We start from the raw sequence: 25,703 nt of genomic DNA, 5'->3' as shown, positions 1-25,703 counted from the left end.
GACATTTTTGCTTCAACGGGAAGTGTCTAATCCCAAAAGTTACCTAAATGTATACTTTGTGTGTAAAATTTAACTGGTTGATAAATAGCATAAAAATCTGGTTTGACTTTCCTCATTTATTTATTTTGCTCTGTTGAATGATTGTAATTGTCATTCTGGTATTCTCCCCTGTACTCTGATCCTTGCTTGCTTGGTAGGTGGGTGTGCCTGCTGCCTTTGACATGATGTTGACGGGTAGAAACATTCGTGCAGACAGAGCAAAGAAAATGGGACTGGTTGACCAATTGGTGGATCCCCTGGGTAAGTGGTAGCATGCCTCAGAATTGGGCCTTACGAAGTTTGTTTGTTAGTTTGTTTGTTTTAAAGTTAATATTGGTTAGAGTGAAATCAAACTCTAAAGAAATGAGTCATTCTGAAGAGTGAAGTTTTCTGAATATAGCTAATACTAAATCCTCTCTAACATTAATCACCCCAACTTTTATTTTATAAATTGGACATCAAGAGTACAGAATTGAATCAAATCCTTATTTTTGGTTCTTAAATTACCTGTATCGTTATTCATGATAACCCTCCTTCAATTTTTTTGTGTCTGTTTTAATAATACAATAAACATGTATGAAACAACCTGAGAATGTCAACAATAGTTGACATCTACTGATGGGCTGCTTCCCTCCATACAACTTCCTTGCCTCCCCTCACCCAATTGTATGTTCATTATCCTCTTGCATTTCTTAAAAATCAGCATTATTGAGATGTTCGTTATATACTAACAAATTTACCAATTTTTAATGTACAGTCTCAGTTTTGACAAATATGTATAGCTATGTAAGCACCACCACAATCATGTAATAGGACATTTTTAGTTTATAGCTTTTTGTGTTTTCTTTCATTTTAGCTAATGCTTTTGAGATTCATTCATGTTATTGCATATTTCAACAGTTTGTTCCTTCTTAATGCTGAGTGTTATTCCATCATACCGATATACCATAATTTGTTTATCCATTCATCAAATGATGGAAGTTTGAGTTGTTTCCAGTTTGGGGCTGTTCAGAATAAAGCTGCTATGAACATTCATCCACAAGTCTTTATGTGGACATAGATTTCATTTCTCTTAAACAAATAACCAGAGAGTAGATTGGCTGGCTCATATGATAGATTTGTATGTAGCTTTTAAGAAACTGTGAAGTTGTTTTCTCAAAGTGGCTGTACCGTTGTGCATTCCTAGCAGTGTATGAAAGCTTAATCTAGTTGAGAGCTCTTCAACTGCTTTACATGGTCAGTCTTTTTAATTTTAGACCTTCTACCAGAAGTGTAGTAGTATCTCATTGTAGTTTTAATTTATATTTCCCTAATGACCAGAGATACAAAGTTTTTTCCGTATGTCGATTTTCCTTCTGTCTATCTTCTGGTAAAGTGTCTGTTCAGCTGTTTGGCCCATTTTGTTTGAATTTTTCTTACTACTGAGTTCTCAGAGTTCTTTATATCAGAATACAAGTCCTTTGTGAGATTTGTGATTTGCAAGCATTTTCTTCTTGTCTGTGGCTTGTCTTTTCATTATCTAAGTGAAGAAATTCTTAATTTTTATGAAGTCCATTGTATCAGGATCTTTTATGGGTCATGCTGTTGTTGTAGCTAAGAAATCTTTTCCTAGGTCGCCTGCATTCTGCCTTCGGCTCAGGTCATGTCTGGGATCAGTCCCGCGTTGGGCCTTGCTCAGCTGGGAGCCTGCTTCTCCTTCCTGCCGCTCTGTCTGACAAATAAATAAATAAAATCATTTAAAAAGGGGGGGCGGGGAATCTTTTCTTTACAAGACCGCAAAGATTTTCTCCTATATTTATTTCTGGAAGTTTTGTGGTTTTGCGCTTCCATTTTTATATGTGATCCATTTCAAGTTAACTTTTGTATGTGGTATGAGTTAGATAGAGTTTTGGGGTTTTTTTTGTTTTGGTTTTTTTTTTTTGGCTTTTTTTCAAATGAATATCCAATGTCCTGGCACAATTTGTTGAAAAGACTCCTTTCCCCATTGAACTACTTTGACGCCTTGGTCACAAACCAATTGATTCTATATGTTTGAGTCTATTTCTGGATTTCCTATCTCCAGTTATCTACATATCTTAAGTCAATATTATACTGTCTTGATTATTGTGTTTTAGTAAATCTTGAAATCGTGCAGTATGACCCCTTTTATTTTGGTTCTCTTTCAAAATTTATTTTGCCTATACTGGCTTCTTTGCATTTACATATAAATTTTATAATCATCTCATCTATAACTGCAAAAGTACATGCTAGGATTTTGATTGGAATTGCACTGTTGGGGAGAATTGACATCTTTAACATACTGAGTGTTTTCATCATGAATAGGGTATAACTCTGTTTATTTAGGTCATCTTTAATTTCCGTGGTGTTTTATGCTTTCCTTTGAACATACCTTGCCCAAAATTTGTTAAATTTATATTTTGGTACTTTATACTTCTAGGACATTATACTTTTTTTAACTTCAATTTCTCATTATTAACCACTTTTATCTATGTGTGTTTACATATACACACAAATTGATTTTTGTACATGGAACTTGTGTTCTGTGATTGCTAAATTTATTTATTCCGGTAGTTTTTTCTATAGATTTCTAAGGAGTTTTTATTTAAATAGTAATGTCTATAAATAAAGACATTTGGCTTTTTCTTTTCCCATCTCGTTGGCATTTTTTTTTTCTCGACCTACTGCAGTGGCTGAGATCCTTAAGTACAGTATTGGATAGAGTTGGTGAAAGCAGATAGTGTTAACTTGTTGCCCATCTTAAGGGAAGAGCATTCTGTCTGATGCTGTAGGGTGGATGGTGTTAGCTGTAGCATTTTTATATATGCCTTTATCAGACTGCAGACATTTCTTTTTATCTATAGTGTGCTGAAAATAGATACTGAATTTTGTCAAATGTTCTTTCTGGACTTAATGAGGTGATTATGTGGTTTTTGTCTTTTTTAGTCTATTAGTAGTATCAGTTACGTTGAATTTTGTTTATTGAACCAGACTTGCATTCCTGGAATAAACTCTACTTGGTCATAATGTATTATCCTTTGTTTAAGTTGACTGGATCATCTAAAGTTTTGTAAAGGATTTTTATGTCTGGTCATGAGAGATAATGATCTCAGGGATAATGTTCTTGTAATAGCTTTGCTTGGTGTTTGGTATCAGAATAATGCTGGCTTCATGAAATGAATTGGAAAGAGGATTCTTTTTCCCTATTTTCTGGAAGATTCTGCATAAAATTGGTATTTTTTCTTTAAATGCTTAATAGAATTCATCAGTGAAGTCATATATGGACTTGGAGTTTTCTTTGTTGGGCAAGTTTTTATATATGAATTCAATTTCCTTCATAGATAATAAGGCTATTCAGGTTCTCCATTTTTTTGAGCAAGCTTATAGTAGTTTGTTTCTCAAAGATTTTGTCCATTTTATTTAACTTGTTAAATTTATTGCAATAAAGTTGTTCATAATACTTCATTATTATTCTTTCAATATCTTTATACTCTGTAAAGATACATATCATTTATACTCTTTAATTTCTGATATTGATAATTTGTGTCTATTTTGTCCCTGATGAGTCTGGCTAGAAATTTATCAAATACCAGCTTTTAGTTTCATTGATTTTCCTCTGTTGTTTGTGTGTTTGCTATTTATTGATTTTAGCTATTCTTTACTTCTGCTTGCTTTTGGGTTTAATTTGTTCTTTTCCAGTTTCTCAAGGTAGAAGCTAAGATCATTGTCTTAAGGCTTTTTTTTTTTTTTCTAACATAAGCATTTAAAGCTGTCAGTTTCTCTTTTAGCATTGCTTTATCTGCGTGTTATAATACTATGTTTTCAGTTCCATGAAGGTCAGAATATTTTCAGATTTCCCATGATTTCTTCTTTGACCCATGTGTAATTTGGGAGTGTGTTATTTAATGTCTAAGTAAGTGCAGATGTTTCAGAATCTTTCTGTTACTGATTTCCTTTTTAATGCTGTTATGATCAGAGTGTGGTTGATCCTTATTATTTGTAAGCTCCTTATGTGCAAATTCACCTACTCGCTAAAATTTGTTGTGACCCCCAAAAATAATATGTATGATGCTTTTGCAATCATTAGTAGACATGTACAGAGTGGTGAAAAATTCATTATCTCCCAGTGCAAATGTTCCAGCTGAGGGCAAACAAGGCAGCATTCTGCTTTCTTATTTCAGCTCTCATATAGCCAACAAGTATCCTTTTAGTGCCTATTTAGTGCCATATTCTTTTCATTTTTTGTGCTTTTTGGTTGTGATTTCACTGTTTAAAATGGGAAAAGCTAGGAGTGGAAAAGTACTGAGTCAGAGTAGAAGTGGTGTCTTTAAGGTTTCTCTTTCTTCCCCTAATAAGGAGGCCTCATGAGAGGCACCTGAATTAGACTTTGGTTGGAGGTCCCAAAGAGAGGGGATTGAGGCACTTGGAGTAAGAATGCAAATGTGTATCCATAGCCAGCAAGGGATATCTGAGTTATTGACTGGAACTCCTATTAAAGTCTGCAGTACATTGGCTGTGCACCAAGTCTGCTGTGGGAAGGACAGCTCCCTGTGAGGCCTTCTGGGTAAAAGCCTTTCTAATTGCCTGTGGTTGGGCCTGAAAAATCACACATAGGTTTTTGGCCCGGAGCTGGGCTCCTCAGTTTCTACAAATAGTCATGTGGCCACAGCCATACCTATTTCTACTTCCCATTCCCTTAGCAAGTACCTCAGCTGGTCGTGGTTCTTTGCCTAGTGGGGTGACCTTCATTCCTAGAAGGTCTGGGCCACTAGCAGTCCTGCTTGGATTGAGTTGTCCTTTTCCATTAACTAATTACAGGCCCCAGTAGCACTAAGAGGACCCCCTAAGAGATCTGTCGTATTCAAGACCTACTGTTCCTTATTCCAGTTGTAAGTAGGAGAATCAGGATTGTAGCTGGAATCGGTGTAGAATCAGTGTAGTTGGTAATCAGGATGAATAGTCCTGGAAAGGGGCTGCTGTGCTACAGCAGTGCACTTTCAGATGTCGCCTGAATGTCCTACCAAACTATCTACACACCAGGCCCAAGTTTTCTCTTCCCCGATCATCTGGTCATAAGGAATTCCCCATGAGTCCATAGGGGCAAACTGGGACAGAGAAGGGGGAGTAAGGAAACTTTGGTCACTTGCTCATACAACGTGTGCCTTTAGGGTCTGCTCAAGCCCTTTCTCACATACACCAGTTCCTTTTGATCATGGAGTGGAGTGCTGTTGCACACCATGAACTTTATGGCTTAGTGGGCCAGACAACCTCCATTTCATGATGGGCAGCTTAGGTCACATGGTAATCTGATACCCTATGGTTAATTAAATTTTGAGTTCCTGCCGAGGCCCACTAGCAGGCCAAAAGCTGTTTCTCAGTAGGAGAGTAGTTAATGGGCTTTGTTCCAAATTCCTCGGTGTCTATACTATGATTTGCCTGTAGGGTCCTCTCAAGGACGCCAAACAGCCTCCCTGTCTACCACTGAACTTCATGCACCATCAGGTCTGAATCATATGGTCCAAGTAGCTTTTCTTCCTGGGCCCCACTTAAAACTAGCAGCCTTCAACTTAGTAAAGGGGCTAGAGTAGCACACCCAAATGAAATATTGGTTCTAACATCCCGAGAGGCCCACTATGCTTGTGCCTGTTTTTCTTTGGCAGGAGGGGCCAGATGTAACAACTTCAGCATAATATCATCAGTGTAATGAACCAGCATGGTATCTTGTAGAAGGGAAAGACAATCAAGGTCCCTGTGGACTAAATTATGACATTTGGCTGGAGAGTTGATATACCTCTAGGGTTAAGACAGTAATAATATATTGCAGACATTGCCAGGTGAAAGCAAACTGCTTCAGGTAGTCCTTACCAAGAGCTATTGAGGAAAAAAGCATTTTCTAGATCAGTATATGCATAGCAGGAAAAAGATGTGTTAATTTGTTCAAGCAATGAAACCACATCTGGCACACCAGCAGCAGTTGCACTTACTACCTGATTAAGTTTAAATTTAAATCCACTGTTGTTCTACAAAGGTCCATTTATTTTATGTACAAGCCACAGCAGGCAAGTTGAATGAGTGGAAATCACCATCTTTCAAATCCTTGCTGGTGGCACTAATCTCTGCAGTCTATCCGGGAATGCAGTATTACTTGGTTCACTGTTCTTCTGAGTAGAGGCTGTTCTAATGGCTTACATTTGTCCCTTCCCATTTTAATAGCTCTCACTCCACAGGTCAGGGAGCTAATAAAGGGAGATTGCTAGTTGCTGAGTATGAGTATTCAAATTACGCATTCCAGAAATAACCACAGGATGGGTTCAGGGACCCAGTAGGCCCACTCTAAGATAGAACTGAACTATAACTCCATGAATTACTTGACCACATAAGCCCCAACTCTGACTGGTGGACCACAGAGATATTTTGGGTCTTCTGAAATTAGTGTCCGTTCAGAGCCAGTGTCTAGTAATCCCCCCAAAAGTCTGATTATTGTATTTCCCTTTCCCCAAGGTGAATGACCTTGTAGCGTCCCTTTGGGGGAGGCTGGGAGAAAGATTAACAGTGTAATCTCCTTATGGAGATGCAGCCTCCCCTGATTGCAGGAGGTTCTGAGTCTGTAAACTGGCTTATTTCTAGGAGTTGACTGAGGTGCCGCGACTGTCTTTGGTGATTTAGATTATTCTGTTTACTAGAACTAGAATTCTTTCACTTACACAGATCAAGTAAAAATATAATAGACTTACGATCTGTTTCTTTTCTAGGGACACTTTGGTCAACTAGCCAGTGCTGTAGGCCTCTGTAAGTCAGACTATTCTGATTACTTCTTTGGTTCCACTGTCCATTATGATAACCATACTTAGTTTGCCTTTGGTGGTGAAGTGTTGCTCTTTGACCTTGGCCACCGTAGGATCCCAGTATCTCCATTGTATTTAGGGATCCCAGTTGATGGTAGTGGTTCCCACTGTAGTTTCTGACCTACAGAGAAGAACAATGACAGAGCCCTTCAAGGATCCCAGGCCTCTTCTCCCAAATTGATTTCTTAGAGTCATGGTAAAAGATATGTCCTCAAGCCCTTCCAAATTGGCTGAGCAGGTCCAACATGATAAATCGATGTTAACATTGAAATTTCCTTAAACCTTTCATTAACTTCCTCTGCTGCTCACCAGCACATTTCTAGCATTGCGGCATCATTTAATGCTGCTTATTTTCTATTTGTCCTCCCTGTTCTTTGTTCCTTTTTTCTTCCTCCTTTCCTTTGGATTAGTCATTTCTTACCCTCACTGTTGGGCTTTTACTTTGCTTTACCCTTTTAATGGTTGCTCTGAGGTTTAAATTGTACATCTTTAATATATGATCTATCTGGAAATGATGTATCATTTTACATATAGGGTAAGAATCTTAAAAGAGTAGACCTTTGCACAACATAGGTTTGAACTGTGCAGGTCCACTTATACACATTTTTATACAGTACTGTAAATGTAAATGTATTTTTCTTTTCTTAAGATTTTATTTGGGGTGCCTGGGTGGCTCAATCAGTTAAGCGTCTGTCTTCGGCTCAGGGCATGATCCTAGGGTCTTGGGATTGAGCCCCACATCAGGCTCCTTACTCAGCAGGAAGCCTGCTTCTCCTTCTCACACTCCCCTTGCTTGCGTTACCTCTTTCACACACACTCTCTCTCTCTCAAATAAAATCCTTTTTAAAAAAATAAATAAAAATTTAAAAATAATAAAAAATAAATATTTTTTTATTTATTTGAGAGAGACAGAGAGAGAATGCGCACAAGCAGGGGAAAGGGGCAAAGGGAGAGGGCAGGCCAATCAGGGAGCCCAACTTGGGGCTTGATCCCAGGACTCTGGGATCATGACCTGAGCACGACACAGAAGCTTAACTTACTGAGCCATCCAGGTGCTGCTCCTTATTTGCTTAATAACATTTTTTTCCCCTAGCTTACTTTATTATAAGGATACGGTACATAATACATATACAAAATATGTGCTAATCAGCTGTGTTATTGGTAAGGCTTCTGGGCAGTAGTACGCTATTAGTAGTTAAGTTTTGGGGGAGTCAAAAGTTACGCATAGATTTTCTGCTGCAAATGGGATCAATGTCTCTAACCCCTGCATTGTTCAAGAATCAACTAGTTTCATTTTTCCCATTTTTTGTGCTATTGTTATTAAACATTTTATTTCTAAATATATTCAACATTCCTCAGCATATTGCTATTTTTGTTTTAAACTGTTATCTTTCAAAGAGATTAAAATGACAAAGGCATCTTTTAAATTTACCCACATATTTGCCATTTGGGGTACTCTCTCTTTGTATAGCTGGCAAGTTCCCATCTGGTTTGATTTTCCTCTAACTTGAAGAATTTCACTGACATATTCTGTAGCATAGGTCTGCTGGCAGTTAAATCTCTGACCTTTTGATTTGTTTGACAAAGTCTTCATTTCCATTTCATTTTTCAGAGATATTCTTTTTTTTTTTTTTAAGATTTTATTTATTTATTTGACAGACAGAGATCACAAGTAGGGAGAGAGGCAGGCAAAGAGAGAGGAAGGGAAGCAGGCTTCCTGCTGAGCAGAGAACCCAACTCGGGGCTGGATCCCAGGACCCTGAGATCATGACCTGAGCGAAAGGCAGAGGCTTTAACCCACTGAGCCACCCAGGAGCCCCCAGAGATACTCTTGATGGCTATCAAATTCCAGGTTTCTCATATTTTCTTTTGGTACTTTATAGATGTCTACATCATGTTGTGGCTTACATAATGTCTGATAGATAGTCTGTTCTCATTTTTATCTTTGTTCTTCTGTATGTAATGTGTCTTCCTCCTTATCCCCCACCTCCCCAGCTGCTCTTTGTTTATGACATGCCTTGGTTTGTTGTGGTTACTCTTGGTTTTTTTTTTTATGTTCACTGGGCATGGGATTCATTGAGCTTCTTGGATAGTGGACTGACAGTTTTTATAAAAATTAGAAACTTTCTGGCCATTTCTTCCAATATTTTCCCATCTCCCCCACCTCCTTTTCTGGGGCTCCAACTTCACATATGTTAGATTACTTGATATTGTCCCAAAATGAAGCAGTTTTTCAGTCTGTATTTTCTGTTGCCACGAATACAAGTTTCCTGATCTTTTCTTCTTTGCTATATAATCTGCTATTAATCCAATCCTGTGTATTTTTCATTTCAGGTGTCAATTTTTTTTTTTTCATATCTAGAAGTAACATTTGATTCTCTTTTATGTATTCAGTTCCTCTTCATTATGTTTCTGTTTCCCTCTACCTTCTTGAACATATGACATGAATTTATAATAGCCTTTCTAACATTGTATCTGCTAATTCTGTCTTCATTTCTGCATCTCTTTCTAACAGTCAGTTTGCCTCTTGTCTTTAGGCCATTTTTTCCTTGCTGCTTTTATGAAGCATGCTTTTATGAAAAGAAGCCTCAGGTAGTTTCATCTTGTGCATGTGCAGAACAGTACTCAGCCAGGGGACCCTCTGTAGATCTCTGGAGCTCTCCTTTCACGGAGCAAGTACCCTCCAGGATTCTGCTTCACAAATTCCAGTGGCATTGGCCTCCCTACGGGCACATTGTGACTTCTGTGGGCCCTGTGCACTCTCACCCCTCAGCAGTTTGGGGCTCAGTTCTTTCTCATCCTCTTTCACATACTTTCCCAAGAGAGCACACATCTTAAGGGAGAAAGTGGTTACCTGTTTTCTTCAGCCTCCTCCCACTATTTTGTTTCCTACATACCACAAGATGGTACAAAATTGCCTTTTCAACCCCCAGCCACCACTTCCTTCCAGGCTTTTGATTGAGAGCCTCCTAGAGGCTCTCATGACCCTGTAAAAATAGCTTTGGATTTTTGGAGCCTAGCTCTTTAGTTTCTTGCCTCAAGCAAGTTAAATAAGAGCAGATGCTCTCATTAGAGCAGAAGGTGAGTTGCATATTCTTGGCATGCTCCTTTCTCTGTAGAAGTACTTTATGTGCTGATTGTTATGACAGTGTGAGGGATTGCCCTCTAGCTTTTTGACCTAGCCCTTCTAACCCTCTACACCACCCTAGAATTTCATGACTATTCCATGAGGAAGACTAGCTTTGCATTTGGTTTCTTCTAGCTTCTGATCTATTGTCTTTGACCTCCAAAAACTGATCATTTCACTTGCCCAGAGGAGCATCCTTCTGCTTAAGCCAAGTAGTCTAATCTTTAGCCCATGCCCAGAAGCAACACATATCCTCAGGAAAGAAAATACCCAGCAATCCTCAGGTCACCTGAGACAGGCTCTTCCTGCTCTGGAATTTTAGTTCATAGGGTCCTAGGTGCTTCCACCACTCTCTCATAGCTCTACAAATGTGTAATTTTTACAAGTTGTTCGTTTTTGTCCACAGTTTTGCAGTAAGAATACAGGCCTCATGAGATATTCTACATCCTACTCAGAAATAGAAGCCAGACTGCTAGGACCTAAGACCTTGTTTCTATCTAGAGCACATTGTTGCACCTTTGCTCAGCGTTACTTCCCTTCTTTGAGTCCGTAGTTGATGACTTGCCACCTACCAGTTTCTAGTCCTGCATGGAAAGCTATGCTGAAAGTGATTTACACTCCAGTCTATTCTGTTCATTTTTACAGGACCAGGATTAAAACCTCCAGAGGAGCGGACAATTGAATACTTAGAAGAAGTTGCAGTTACTTTTGCCAAAGGACTGTCTGATAAGAAAATCTCTATAAAGAGAGACAAGGGATTAGTAGACAGTGAGTGTCATTATTAAAGAACAAAGGCAGAGGTTCTCTCCAGAGAGTTTAATTTTATTTGCTGTGAAATAAGAAGTGGGGAAGAGGTAAATGCATTATTTACACCAAGCATAGAGTCATTCTGAAGGAGTACAACAGCTCTGCTCTGTGATCAAGTCCTAAGCCTTACACTGGTTGGTTACAGCCATTTATTTTTAACTTTTTATCTTGGAAAATTTGAAGCATTAGTATGAAAGTGGAATAGCATAATGCTTAGCATTTATCAGCTAATTAAACCAGGTGTATAGAAGTGCCTTGGGTTGCAATTTGGATTTTGTATATCAAAGTAAAGTTCTTTCAGATAGCTACAATTACTGCCTTTTTATGGCGTTTATAGAACAAACTAATAAGGGAGGCTACGCTTTTTCCAGTAAGTACCTAAAAGCGTTTTCTTTTACAGAATTGATATCATATGCCATGAGTATTCCATTTGTCAGGCAACAGCTTTACAAAAAGGTGGAAGAAAAAGTACGAAAACAGACTAAAGGCCTCTATCCTGCACCTCTGAAAATAATCGATGTGAGTCTCCACCCCATAGTCCCACATTCCTCATGTTTCCTCCCTTTGTGTAGAGCAGTATTCTTTATTGCCGTTCAGAACTGTATCTGCTGCTACTGAAGTTTTTTGGGTTTGTTTGTTTTTTAAGATTTTATTTATTTATTTGACAGAGATCACAGGTAGACAGAGAGGCAGGCAGAGAGCGGGGAAAGCAGGCTCCCTGCTGAGCAGAGAGCCCGATGTGGGGCTCGATTCCAGGACCCTGAAATCATGACCTGAGCTGAAGGCAGAGGCTTAACCCACTGAGCCACCCAGGCTCCCCTATACTAAAGTTTTTAATTCTGTTACAGTACTCACTAAAAATAAAGCAAGCTGTGATGGCTTATAAAATGATATTTTAAGAATAATGAGTGCCGGGCATAATGAGTTTAAAAGTACCAGTTACAAGCCAGGAAAAAAGTTACATCAGTATAACAAAACCAGTAAAATATTGGGCATTAGTTAAGAGGTAGTTGAAACAAATTAGTTTGAAACCATTGCCAGTACCGAAAATGTCTCCTTGACTTCCCCATTGTCAGAATTATAAAAAAAGGTGTAGTGAAGTTCTGAAAAAGATCAGGGAGGACAAGTACAATGATCACAGGGTTAAGAACTTCCGTCTAAAGGTAGACTTTGAAACTTAGAAAGTCTTCAGTCTTCAGTCTGGAAAGTCTAAGATCAAGAGAGCATATAATCTAAGACTTCGAATATGGAGAATAAATCAGCCAGCAAATGTCTTTAGAGGAAAAGACAGCAAAATGCATAAAATAGGACGCATGAGTCCCTTCCCTCACCCATCTCCCAGTGTGGGCCGGGGAGATTCGCCGTGTATCTGTGGTGAGACAGGTGACTGCAGTGTAAGGGCTACTAGACGCCAGCATGAGACTGCCAGGTAATTGGGACAGAGGAAGATTGCTAAATGTACAGAGGAGGGAACAGTCACTGTAAGGCAGAGAAATGAGGAAGAGCCTCATAGAATTTGACCTGAGCTCTGGAAAGTGGTAGAGAATAGATGAAGACAAAGTAGTACCAGGTAGGGCAGGCATTTTGAGCACGGTTCCAGAAGCTGGAAAGCATGAGCCTCTTCAAGGAAGCAGCCACTCGGTCCTGTCACCTTTCTTATTTCACTTCCAGACTTTTGACTTAATCTTTGAAGACTGATGAACTAGGGGCGCCTCGGTACCTCAGTTGTCAAGCGTCTGCCTTTGGCTCAGGTCATGCTGGGATCGAGCCCCACATCCAGCTCCCTGCTCAGCAGGAAGCCAGCTTCTCCCTCTCCCTCTGCTTGTGTTCCTTCTCTCGCTGTCTCTCTCTCTCTCTCTGTCAAATAGTCTTCTAAAAAAAAGATTCACAAACTAGTGGTTTTACTGTGTTAGTCCACATCTCTCTGGCCAGTCCCTTGCAATAATGAACAAGTGCTTTATGTGTTTTTTAGGTAGTAAAGACTGGAATTGAGCAAGGGAACGAAGCTGGCTATCTCTCTGAATCTCAGGTAAAGTTCTTCCTTTCCATTTGTTACTATAGATTCAAGAAACTCAAGATCTAAAACCCTGTGTAAAGCTAAATAAAGAAAAAGTACCCAAAGCCTACCTGAAATGTTTTTCTTCAGTGATTACAATTTCTTAGGGTTAATCTCAGTGAGTGGCTGTTAAGAACACCTTAGTGGTCTCAGCTGTTTGAACTTGTGCTCAGTAATGAGGGCTTAACTAGGAAGAGAAGGGCCAGAGCTCTAATCCTTTCAAAATGAATCACTGGGATGTTTATGTTCCGGAGTTGGGCTGGGCTGATTTTGTTGTAATAAAATCAATATATTGATAGAAAAATAGGTTTCTTACTTGTTAGTGCCTAGCTTTAAGACATTGAAGGCCAGCCTCTCTTTGCTGAATCAGAGAGTGGAAGGAAATGTTGTGTAGCCACTTAAAGGACACAGAGGGGCCTATGAACCAGCCTCACCTCTTCCCACTTTTCCAACAAGTTAGTGGTATTGTGGATTTAAGAGGTTTGGGTTGTTTTTAAGTTTTAAGCAATCATTGAAGAATGACTGTTCGTTGATAATAAGACAGAAGGTGTCTCAAGAGCTCAGGGACAGGTTCAAAAGAAAACCTTTCTTGTACTGGGTTGCTTACGCTTCACAACTGGGAAATGGCAGAGCCAGGATTCAAATCCGGTCTGTCAAACCCAGACTCTAAATCTCGGGTTCTTAAGCAATGCCCTCTGTAAGCATTAGGGTAGTTTTCAAAGTGGCAGGTGTCCTGCAGGCAGCCTGCTTTAGCGAAAGGGATCCAGAGTTGGGAGCCCTACCCACTGGTGCGAGTTCCGTTTCTGCCACTTGACGTGGCATGGTGACTTAATTTCTCTGGGCTTCCTCTTCCCAGTCTTCAAAATGAGAGTTGGTTCAGAGGACTGTGAAGGGTCCATTTTGGCCCTGACACTCTAGTTCCACGAAGAAGGTTGGTTACCGCCACCTCTGGTGCAGAGTATCCGAGAGCTCAGATGTGTCCAGACCCTTTCCAAAGCAGTAGTGCAAACGTACTGCCGGTGAGAAGACACCCCGGGCCCCCGGAGCACCCAGGGCTCCGCGTGTGTTACCTCTGCTCTGTAGGGACACCCGACCAAAGGAACCCCCATCACTGAGACTCTGAAGTTCTACCTTTTCTTGTTCTCCTTTACTTTTCAGAAATTTGGAGAGCTTGCAATGACCAGAGAATCAAAGGCCTTGGTGGGACTTTATCATGGTCAGGTCCTGTGTAAGAAGAATAAATTTGGAGCACCACAGAAGGAAGCAAAGTAAGTTAAACTCCACCTAGGGAGCTCTTGTAGGTTTCACTACAGAGCTAAATTCATACCTTCCGTCTTGCCTCCATGTACCTCTTCTCTCCTGAGCACCTTAGATCCCTTTTCCTACTAAGAACTTACTGGCTTTCAAAGTTCCGCCTGTGCTGAGTTTTCTCCGGGCCTGTCTAATGGCTCCTACAGAGGCTTTCTTGTCTGCTATTGATGTCCCCTAGAAATCTGGCTTATAGCCCCTGTTCCCACACCAAACACACACACTATGCACTGTTTAATGATCTTGTGTCTCCCTGTGACTTGAGAAACCATCTCTGGGGACTCACACTTCTTCCTCCCTAAGAAAAATAAAAGTCTCATTCTGACTGTTAAAGCTTGTCCTTCTAGCTTACAACCTAAACACTTAAGGTTCTACTTGCCTGTTTCATGTCATTCTTTGCAGCAAGCCTTTCAGTGCTGTGCCGCCCAAAAGCTCTTCAGCATTTTAATTTCATAATGCCCCTGAATTCACCTTCTAGCTCAGTGGTTCTCAGCCTGGGCCATGTTACCCCCGAAGGATCATTTGATGATGTCTGGAAGCATTTTTGGTTGTCACAGGTGCCTCTGGCATCTAGTGAGCAGATCAGGGGTGCTGCTAAACATCCTATAGTCCGTGTAAGAATTACAGTAATCTAATCCAGAATGTCGGTAACGCCAAGGTTGAGTCACACTGCTCTGTATGAAGTACTGTGAGGGCTTTCAGAGCAGCTGATATTACTGCCTTCTCCACCCTTCATCTTTAATGAAATTACAATCCAAAATAGAAGTAAAACCGGTAAGAAATTTGGGTGAGGCAGATACGATGCAAGGCCAGAGGGCTAATTTCCAAATAGAATATGAACTGTGACCGTAACTGCTTCTCCAGGACGCATGTTGATCAGGGCGGTCAGTACCTGTCCGTGGCATTTGTTCCATCAGCGTGGCAGTATGTCACATTCGATGGGTGAGGTTAACCACTTCATGCTGCAGTAGAACAGATGGCCCCTGAGTCGCCGTCTCTGCACACATTCTACGATAATCAGACATAAACAAGGACAGCACCGCCACCCTTTCCCCACGCGTGGCACAAATAGAAGACGAATATGCTGCCAACTTCTAATTATGTAAGAGGGAAACTTTATCACAACAGGAAAGAAAAGGAAGCAAGAGGGGGCACCTGGGTGGCTCAGTGCTTTAAAGCCTCTGCCCTCGGCTCAAGTCATGATCCCAGCATCCTGGGATCGAGCTCCTGCTGAGCATCGGGCTCTCTGCTCAGCAGGGAGCCTGCTTCCTCCTCTCTCTCTCTCTCTGCCTGCCTCTCTGCCTACTTGTGATCTCTGTTAAATAAATAAAATCTTAAAAAAAAAAAAAAAGAAAAGCAAGAGAGAAGAATACTGGATCCTGCAAAATTACAAAACTATAAAACACACACCAACTTCTACCTCTCCGCCAGCCTACCCCTTTACCCCCGTCCCGCCATCTATGAAAAAAATGGCATCAGTTAAAGAGACTACCTTTGCAGCTGAAGAGAGGCCTCTTAAATTACAGAACCTAATGAGCCACTCCAGACTCCTACTCCTGTCTGCATATACCTCTTCCTGTCATAGGCAGCTAGCATATAATGCCATTTGGGTAGGGTGTTATTATACCAAATACATAAAAAAGACAGGCAACATCCACATGAGTCTCATATAAGAAATAAGAAAATGAGGACAAAGTACTTAAGCTTGTGAAAATTCTCCTCCCCTCCCCCCAAAACAGCCACAATACAGAAGAAAACTGTAACAGAATACTTCCAAGCTTGAATGAGATATCCTTAAGTAAGCATTTACAGATAAGGGTGATCTAAGAGTTGACCTCACTTGGGAAATAAGTTGAGGAAAAAGGCGATGAATTAACTATAGGGTACCCAAGGCAGGATAGGTTGAACGGAAGATTGACTAAGGAAACTTGAAGAACTGGAGCCTGGCTGCCTCAGTAGGAAGAGCACATGACTCTTGATCTCAGGGTCGAGCTTGAGCTCCATGTTAGGTGTAAGATTACTTAAAAACAAAAAGAAAACACCTTAACGAAATGAAGAAAAGGTATCCTTTCTCCTGCTTTCCCTACTGCCAGTAATGCCTCTGCTTCCTCCGCTTCTGTCTCTAGGCTCTTCCCCTCACCTTCGATAATCATTTAAATTCCTTATCTGTTTGCTCTTTTTTTTTTTTTAATGATTTTATTCATTCGGGTGTTGGACTCTGCACTAGACGTGGAACCTGGCTGAGATTCCTCACCCCCACACTGTTCAAGTGCTTGCATGCTCTCTCTTGCTTTCCCTCTCCAATAAATAAATAAATAAATAAATAAATAAATAAATTTGAAAGTCCGTTTTTCTTTTAAGATTTTGTTTATTTGACAGAGATCATAAGTAGGCAGAGAGGCAGGCAGAGAAAGAGGGGGAAGCAGGCTCCCCACCGAGCAGAGAGCCTGATGCGGGGTTCGATCCCAGGACCCTGGGATCATGACCCAAGCTGAAGGCAGAGGCTCAACCCACTGAGCCACCCAGGCACCCCTGAAAGTCAATTTTTAAAAATAAAAATTATTTAAATTTTTTACAGATTATAAATGATTTTAAAAACTTTATTTATAGATAAAAATCTTTAGATTTCTTTAATAGATAAAATCTATAGGTAGGTATAGATTTTTACAGATAAATATTATTTAAAATACCTTATTATTATGCTCACTTTCATTGGTTTATTGAATAACTTGGGCGATCTCCCACTTTTACTGAAATGATTAGTTTACCAAAAGTAACTCGTGCTTTCCTTCCAGGCACCTAGCCATTCTTGGTGCAGGGCTGATGGGAGCCGGCATTGCCCAGGTCTCTGTGGATAAGGGCCTGAGGACCATACTTAAAGATGCTACACTAGCTGGGCTGGGCCGAGGACAGCAACAGGTGTTCAAAGGGTAAGCCCACTGTCTGCCTCTGTCAGCAGAATGCTGTTAGTTTTTTGCCATTACATATTCCTTTTTCCTGAATGTGGTGAGTATTGGATGCTCCGTAGTTAAGCTCTTGCCTTTGATTTTTAGAGACACTAGTTCCTTCACCTTCATTTTATTGCGCATATTAGAAACCATTAACATCATTGGAATCTGTAATGTCTGCGGAAGAGAAAACCATCAGATATTTTTAAATGCCATTTGTTTTATGCTTTGGTATCAGGACTAGAAATTCTCATGTTTGTGAGTTTTGATGGTTTCCATCTCACTGTCATACTGTTATGGAACACTGAAACAGCACGACCCTGGGGAAGACGAGGATGTGAGGAAATGTGCCGTAACTGCATGTTGAAGGTGGGGCTGGGGTCAAAACTCTTGAGCCTTCTGTTTCTTGGCTGGCGATACTGTAGAGAAGGAGGAAACAGATTTGGTTCCACCATGTCTGAAGCTTTACGAACTGTGTCTCCATCTTACCTCTGAATTAATAAAAACTGAATATTACTCTCCCTCCTCCCCACCTTCCCCTTCCCTCCTCCCACACGCTGCCTGTTTTACAGAGGGGGAGAAACTGAGCAGCCGCTTAGCCAGACTAGAAACTGGTTTCAGCTCAGGTCTGTGCTTCAGTGTAGTGGACAAGCTGGCTGCATGTGGCCTGTCCTACACGTGACTTCCAGTTGAATGAGGTTTTCTTGTTTTGTTTTTTCTTTGTTTTAGATTTATTTACTTATTTGAGAGAGAGAGAGAGAACACAAGCGGGGGTGGGGTGGGGCAGAGGGAGAAGCAGACCGCCCACTGAGCAGAGAAGCCCAGTGCAGGGCTCGATCCCAGTAGCTAGGATCAGGACACAAGCCGAAGGCAGAGGCTTTTTGAGGCACCTTCAGTGAGCTTTTTTGTTGTTGTTTCTCAAATGGGTTATGTAACTTCAGCCCATTTTGACCTCTTTTCTGCAGGGAGGCTCTTAATGTTGCTACTGTAATGCTATACAAGATGTGGCAGGTTTAATCATTTTGGCAGATTATTGTAAGGTAGCATGGAGTTGAGTAAAAGATTCGTGACCAAAAGAAAAAAAAAAGGGCCTGTACTCGCTAACAGCACTGCCCTGAGACTAGCCTGTAAGCACCCCCAAACATCCTCTCATACGGTCACTGAAATGGGAAATTGCTGCTCTAGAATGGGTTCCACCCCCTGTCTCTTTTGGATTTAGGTGGCCCAGCTTTCCCTTTGTGCCTCAGAAGCCTCAGGCTCAGGCGACTGCCCCTCACCACACTGCTGACTTGTGGCCTACACGTTTCCTATCCTCTCTTGGTAACAGTTTCATTAGGCCTCAGAGAGACTAATAATGTTCTGAACTCCGACAAGCATCAGGTTTGCTAACTCCTGACATCGTTGTCAGAAACCAAGAGATTGGACTTTTAAGACTTTGAATACTTTGAACTTACCTTGTGGCTTTAATTTTTCTTTTATTAGTGAATGAGATTTAGCTCCATTCTTCATTCAGAGGAAAATTCTAGGTCAGTCATTCTGAAAGTGTGGTCAGATTATAACCCAAGAGAGCCTGTTTTTCTTGGCACTGAAAAGTAATCCGTTAAACGTCTGAGTAGCAGGAATCCTTTTTATTATCTCCCTATGGGCAGGAAGAAACTTTGAATCAATATTTTATGTAATCAATATATATGCTACTTAATATATGTTGACTGGAAAGTAGATTAAGAATATAAGAAACAGTGCTCACTCTCTCTTTTCCAGAAGATTACAGTTACAGAGTAACAGGATGGTGTGTAATAAGGTGCACGTCCCTGTGGTCTAGGACACGTGTTGGGTGTTTCCTCTATTACACGTAGAGAGTTACCAGAGCTGCTTCTCTGTCTTGCCATTCCAGTATTTGTGATTACTCCTCTTGGCAAATTTAAATGCTTGATGAGTGATAGAGTTTAGGTAAGTTTCACATATAGAAGTCTCTCACTGGAGAAAGAACATGGGCTTGGGGCCAACCTGCCTTTGGCCTGGTACCCTGTCATTTGACCACATGTCCCTCTGAGCCTGTTTGAGCAACTCTTTTCCCTCAGAGCAGAGTGACAGAACTGCCTTGCAGAGCTGATGAAAAACACAGCACAGTGTCTGTCCAGCCCGTGGATGCTCCACAAATGTTAAGTTTCCTATCTTCCCTTCTGACTCGGACTGTGTTTTTTCTAGATTAAATGATAAAGTGAAGAAGAAAGCTCTAACATCGTTTGAAAGGGACTCCATTTTCAGCAACTTGACTGGGCAGCTCGATTACCAGGGTTTTGAAAAGGCTGACATGGTGATTGAAGCTGTTTTTGAGGACCTTAGTCTTAAGCACCGAGTGCTAAAGGAAGTGGAAGCGGTAAGTCGGAGGCCTGTTGTACTTGAATCAATCATAGCCTAGCAGTGGAGGACACAGAGACAGGTTTTTTAAAAGGAAACTCATGGTTCTTTTTATAGGGCTGTTCATGTCCAGACCTGTCAGTTTTTCTGTGAACCCATGCACAGTACACAGGTTACAAAGGTCAAATCTGAGTCCTGAGGTAAGAAAATCAAGTAGCACAAGGCTCGTTAGCGTTCTGTGGGAGTTGGGTCACTGAACATACAGATGACCTCTTGGAGTGTAGCCAGCTGTCTTGACACTCGGGGTCAGCTACAAGCCATAACTAAACTTCTGCAGGTCTAGCCGGCACAGGACGTAGGGGAGAAATTCTCTCCCCGGGCAGGTTTCGGATGCTTCCTTTGTGGAAATGGTGCCTTCGTCTTGATCGCGAGTGCTCTGCATGCTGTGTGCAAAACAAGTGCCTGTCAGGGATGGTGTAAAGAGTGAGCCCAGAGGAGAACAAATATAGGAATGAGTACGAGGTAGAACCGAAGCCTGAGGGTACACACGAAATGCCACTGGCTCGGCAGCTCTCCCGGTGTCCTGAGCAGTGGCCGTACTCTTACAGAGGCCTCTGTGTGAGGGCGGGCCCTGCTCTGCCACGCACTCAGCCTGCAGAGACACTACCGACAAGCAGCTGTGCTTGGGACAGCCTCCGCTTCGGAATCCATGCCCTGGGAAATCTTTTGACACAGGGTAACATAGATTCAGCTGGGGGGAGCGTTCAGAAGAGCCGCGTGGATTTGTATCCCATCTGTGTGGAGTGGCATTGCGGCGCAGAGAGGTAGGTGGTGTTCCCAGGGCTTGGGGGGCGCTGCTGAGCCGGCGGCGGGTAGATCCTGGTGAGAAGTAAAAGCAGACAGAGGCAGCGTGCTGAGACCACCATTGACCAGCTGACAAGCTGATGGTCTTTGCATTTGGAAAATCTGGGTTTGGGACTCCCGGCACGGAGAAGGGTGTCTTAGTTCTAGCAGCGGGGAAACTAGGGATCAGGGGAAAGAGAAAGAAGGATCAGATCAAGAGAAGTGCAGACTCTGAGCAGACGCTACAGTGTTGACCTCCGGCTTCCAGAAGGACAAAAAATCAGGGCTTCTTAAGGTCTGGAGCTCAGAGTGTCGCTCCTGCTTTCCATTGGTAAAGGCAAATCACGAGATTCAGGAGGGCGGAACTAGGCTCTGCGTCTGGATGGCAGGAAAGCCCCACGTGAATCAGGAGGGGAGGAATTGGAGCCGGCTGTCCAGCTGCCTTTGGAGACACCGGCCTGCTCTTCACGATGTCCTCACCGGTGTGAGACGCCCCACCGCGCAGACCTGCCGCTTGAGGCTCCTGACTTCCTTGCAGTCATGCTCTGCTCTCAGTTCACACTTCTGACGAGCTCAAATCCTGGGGCCTTTACACAAGCTGACTGCCGAGCCAGGTGTTTTTTGGTTTTTGTTTTAAAGATTTTATTTATTTAACAGAGATCACTAGTAGGCAGAGAGGCAGGCAGAGGTGGGGGGTGGAGAGCAGGCTGAGCAGAGAGCCCGATGCGGGGCTCGATCCCAGGACCCTGGGATCATGACCTGAGTTGAAGGCAGAGGCTTAACCCACTGAGCCACCCCGGTGCCTCCGAGCCGGGTTTTGTCCAGCAGGAGCCTCTTTAGTTTTTTCCTGGTTTTCCTTTAAAAAACATCTTAATGCGGTATTCTACCTTTGTCCCCATTACAATTGCTGTCACTTTACACTCAGCTTTTCAGGGTGTTGCGTGTATCTTGATCCTTGACTCCATCTCCGTGTTAGGATTTTGCCTGTCCCGGTATGCACAGATCTGACAGGTGTGCCTTCCATGTTCTTTGTGCGCGCAGCTGAATAAAGACATGAGTAGTTTGGGATCGCGAACAGAATGCTGAGACGTTCTGCATTAGAGACTGTTCTCCAGGATGATAGAACAGTTAGTAGGGTTCGTGTGCCTAGATTAATTACAGTGGTGCAGTTTTCTAATAGCACCCGGTATAAAACGAGCTGGGCACGCATGCTGTGGCCGGTTCTTATAAAGGTAAAGCGTAAGGGGATTGTCAACTTTCAGATTCCAGAGCAGCTCCAAACAAGAAGAGGGACGGATATGCATGCTGAATCTTGAAATGAACGAGAGTTGACTCAAGGTTATCTTTTCAGTATTTATCTGAGGTCTCATTTACCAAACTGCCGAGATGCAGTCGCCAGGTTAGGACACTGAACCAGAACTAGAAGGCGGCTGAATGGGAAAGAGAACAAGGCCGACACCCTTCCCATCACACAAGCGCTGGGTGGTTGTAAATGTCGACCAGATAGTATCTACTGTCTGCATGGTTGTGGGGGGAGCAGGGCCGGGCCCAGGTTTCGAGTTTTAGCTCTGTCCGGGCTCCAGTCTTCTCCCAGGCCTACGGGACACATTCTTCAATGCTTTTCCCCCGCAGGTGATTCCAGATCACTGTGTCTTTGCCAGTAACACATCCGCTCTCCCAATCAATGAAATAGCTGCTGTCAGCAAAAGACCTGAGAAGGTAAATCTGAGCAGAGGGAAGACCCTGAAATCTTCTCCTGCGTGGGCTCCCTGAGAAAGGCTTAGAGCATGAGCAGGGCCTGGCGTGGATTGTAGGGTGGAGGGGTGATGATGTTTTCCCCAAAACTGGGCACAGAGCAGCTTACACCGTGACCACTGTGAGATACGGGGTGAAGCACAGCCAAAATATACTTTAACGGGTGATTTGCATCCTTAACAGCTCTTATTTTTTATGTTCAGACTATAAAATGGACCTTTTTTACAATTAGGTATTTAAAGATAGGCCCAAGGGTCACCTGGCTGGCCCAGTCAATAGAGCATGTGACTCATGGTCTCAGGGTTGTGATTGAGCCCCATGTTGGGTGTAGAGATTACTTAAAAAAAATAAAATCTTTAAATTTTAAAAAATAGAGATAGGCCCTTAAAATAAGAGGGGATACTCCAAAATATCACTTCAGCTACAGAGCAGACACTGGTGACAGTCTAAGACAGGCTTGGTTCCAGTTCCACATCCAGGAATAGATCAGACAGGGTGGTGAGGTGTGTCCACCTGTAGGTTCACTTAGAACTTCTACCCAGGGTAGCACTTTCAGTGAGTGTTTGGAATGATGCCTGGAAGTGTGTCTTTGGGCTTCTGTCTGCCAGTCACCCAGGGAAAGTGAAATCACTCGAAGAGAAATTAAACACCTCACCTCCCTGGAGGATGGCAATTAGCCTCAGCTAAGCAGAGCCAGCCGGAAGGAGGAAGGAAACATAGAAGACTCGTAAGCAGCCAAAATTGTTCAGACAGGTGCATGTATTGAAAACACAAAAGTCTGTTTGTTCCTATTCTAATAGCTCACGAATGCAGGGTAAGCTTGTTTCCTAGTGCACCTCGGATTGGAAGCGATGCGGGGCCTGACAGGCAAGTTCAGGGATGTCAGGAAACGGTCACAGGGAGAAGAGTGATGCTGAGGAAAGACACAAGAACACTATAAAGGCAGACAGTCTGGCCGTGTCACCTCATCGGAGCACCACGGCAGCATTCAAGTCCGTGACGGAGAATCTTTGATGTTAACTTCCCATTTTCCCAGTGGAGCGGAAAAAGCATCTTGCTTTGTAGTCCTGGCCTCCAGGGACCTTGGATAGTTTCCGTCACCTGCTTTTCCTGTGTTATACAAAATTAAGGTGACAGGGCTACAGGGAGGGTGACCAGCCATCTGCTTATCCAGGACAAGTTGGTCACCTTTGGCATAGCTTTCTTGACTGCTACAGATTTTGCCTGGGGTAGTGATTCCATGAGTGTTTGTACAGTTGTCAGAATCATCGAAATGAACATTTCAAGTTCTGTGCATTTTACTGTGTCTAAGTATATGTCATAAAGGCTAATTCCTTTCGCTCACAAGTACTGAGTCTGAATCAGGTCCTGTCTTTTTTAAATAGTTTAGACACAAGTTAAGGAACAGTTTAGGGTTTAGAAGCAACTTTAGGTTTGGTAAGTTCATGGAACATTTAAGTGACCTGTGCATTACGTAATGGAGAGTAGGCAGGCTTTGGAACAGGCCAGCTGCGATGGAATCCCACTGCCATTCACTAAGGGACCCTGAGCTCCCAGTCTTAACCTCCCGATGACTCTTTTCCCCTCATCTAGATAAGACTGACTAGTTCACAGAGTGATGGATTAAATGTAGGGAATAAATGGCACAGGCATTAAAGAACAGTGGGTAGCCAGCAGTCAGCAAATGGTAGTAGTTATCATTAGTTGTATCTTACAGCTAACGCAAGAGTAGGAGGAGCAAAACTATCAGTTTTAGGATTAAATCATTCTCTCCCACAGCAGTTCAGTTGGGAGGACTGTCTAGTTAACTTGAGGAGGAGGTTCTGAACTTCAGCATATATCAGAATTACCTGGAAGGCTTCTTAAACACAGTACTGGGCCCTGGCCCTAGCCTCTCATTCAGTAGATCTGGGTCTGGGGTGGACCGGAGAATTTGTAGTTCTAAAATTTTCCAGGTGATGCTCATGTTTCTGGTCCCATTACTTCACTTTGAGAATCATTGGTTTAATGAATCTTCGGGTGCATTTGAATGTTGATAACTTTAAGATTAATTTATTTGAAAAAGAGAGAGTGCGGGAATTGGGGAGAGGGACAGAGGGAGAGAGAGAATCCCAAACTCTCCGTTGAGCGCAGACCCCGACACAGGGCTTGATCTCATGACCCCGAGACCATAACCTGAGCCAAAATCAGGAGTTGGACATTGAACCAACTGAGCCAGGCATCCCTGAATGTTGTTATTATTTAAACCCAGTATCCTGGTAGTGAGACCCATGTGTGTAAAAAGCAGATACATCTCTGACAGTCCAGCATATTACTGGGTTCCTCTGCCTACCTCTGCCTCCCCCATCTCAAAAACAGTGGGCCCTCTAAACCATCAGTGTCAGTAATGGGAGTGGAACCTTCATTCATTCTTCCCTGATGAGTCTAACTGGGTTGTTAGCTGTGATTTTGGCACTAATTGTTAGTAGGATATGTTGCCCTAGAAGCAGCTGGAAGAAGACTCCAGTGAGCCCTCTGAGAATACTGAGCTTTTTATGAAAGAACCACAGAGCCAAACTACTCAGATGACCTCCCTTGCTTTCCTACCAAAACAAGGAGTGCTGTCCGCTTCCCTCCCCGTGGACTTAGACCCGGTGGCTTTGTGTTCCCCGTGCAGGTGATCGGCATGCACTACTTCTCTCCTGTGGACAAGATGCAGCTGCTAGAGATCATCACTACTGACAAGACGTCTAAGGACACAATGGCTTCGGCCGTAGCCGTTGGGCTCAAGCAGGGGAAGGTCATCATTGTGGTTAAAGTAAGGAGTTGTATAACAGAGCGGCAGATCTGTTAAGATTCCTTATACCTTTAGGCTTATGACTATTCTGGGGCAAATAGGTCACCTTTTAGTAGGATTTCCCCTTGGTTGTGTGCAGTGTGGACTGGGCTGCTGAGTCAGTGTCTGAGGGGGAGTGGCCGGGATGTGGCAGGTTCTCCCAGCCCTTCCAGACCTTGCAGGTGGCTGTGAAACCCTTTGCTGTGCTCTTTGGTTCAAGCCGTGCTGCCTTGGCTGTGGCTTCCCCTGCCATGTAATTTTGACAGTTCTGTTTGGGAATATAAATCGCCTTGTATTTGAGAGGACACGTGGGGAAGAGAACCTTCTTTTGGCCTTGCGTCATACCTACAGCAGAGGGGCCAGCGAGCTCACGTTCTCTCCCTTGGCAGGATGGACCTGGCTTCTACACCACCAGGTGTCTCGCACCCATGATGTCTGAAGTCCTCAGAATCCTGCAGGTCAGTGCTGCTCGCGGAATGTCGGAGGCGTCTCCCACTTCTTAAACCAGTCCTCCACACTGGTACTGTTAAGACGAACAGGCTTCTTTCTAATACATTTAAGTCCAGGCTCTTCTCCAAGAAGGCCCTTTTGTACCCGATCCTTCCACACTGTGGTGGAAAATCACGGCCTTTGCTGCCCTCCAGTGGGCAGAACTTGAGCTCTGCTCCCTCACTCCCCTCCCTGCTCCCTAAGACCAAACGCCTCCTGACAGTGCTCCTCTGCGCGGCGGCGTCTGCCTCCCTTAGAGGCGGGAACCACCTGGAACAGACAGGCCCGCTTGGCACAGGCTCCGGGGGCGATC

At 42.8% G+C, this 25,703-nt stretch overlaps 1 protein-coding gene across 1 annotated transcript in view; it reads left to right on the top strand.

Annotated features, from left to right (window-relative positions):
- Positions 1–25,703, top strand: part of HADHA (hydroxyacyl-CoA dehydrogenase trifunctional multienzyme complex subunit alpha) — a 46,210-nt gene that overhangs the window by 18,087 nt on the left and 2,420 nt on the right. Inside the window, exons 7-16 of the mRNA XM_032866991.1 lie at positions 198–300; positions 10,654–10,776; positions 11,216–11,334; positions 12,788–12,844; positions 14,030–14,139; positions 16,975–17,109; positions 19,336–19,507; positions 21,964–22,050; positions 24,743–24,883; positions 25,291–25,359. Of these exons, the coding sequence (XP_032722882.1) occupies positions 198–300; positions 10,654–10,776; positions 11,216–11,334; positions 12,788–12,844; positions 14,030–14,139; positions 16,975–17,109; positions 19,336–19,507; positions 21,964–22,050; positions 24,743–24,883; positions 25,291–25,359 (1,116 nt within the window). The remainder of the gene's footprint in view (positions 1–197; positions 301–10,653; positions 10,777–11,215; positions 11,335–12,787; positions 12,845–14,029; positions 14,140–16,974; positions 17,110–19,335; positions 19,508–21,963; positions 22,051–24,742; positions 24,884–25,290; positions 25,360–25,703) is intronic.

Source organism: Lontra canadensis, unplaced genomic scaffold (assembly GCF_010015895.1).
Source record: "Lontra canadensis isolate GAN:19392208 unplaced genomic scaffold, GSC_riverotter_1.0 scaffold32, whole genome shotgun sequence".
NCBI lineage: Eukaryota > Metazoa > Chordata > Mammalia > Carnivora > Mustelidae > Lontra > Lontra canadensis.
The sequence above is the reverse complement of the archived record's forward strand: the minus strand, read 5'-3'. Positions and strand labels throughout refer to the sequence as shown.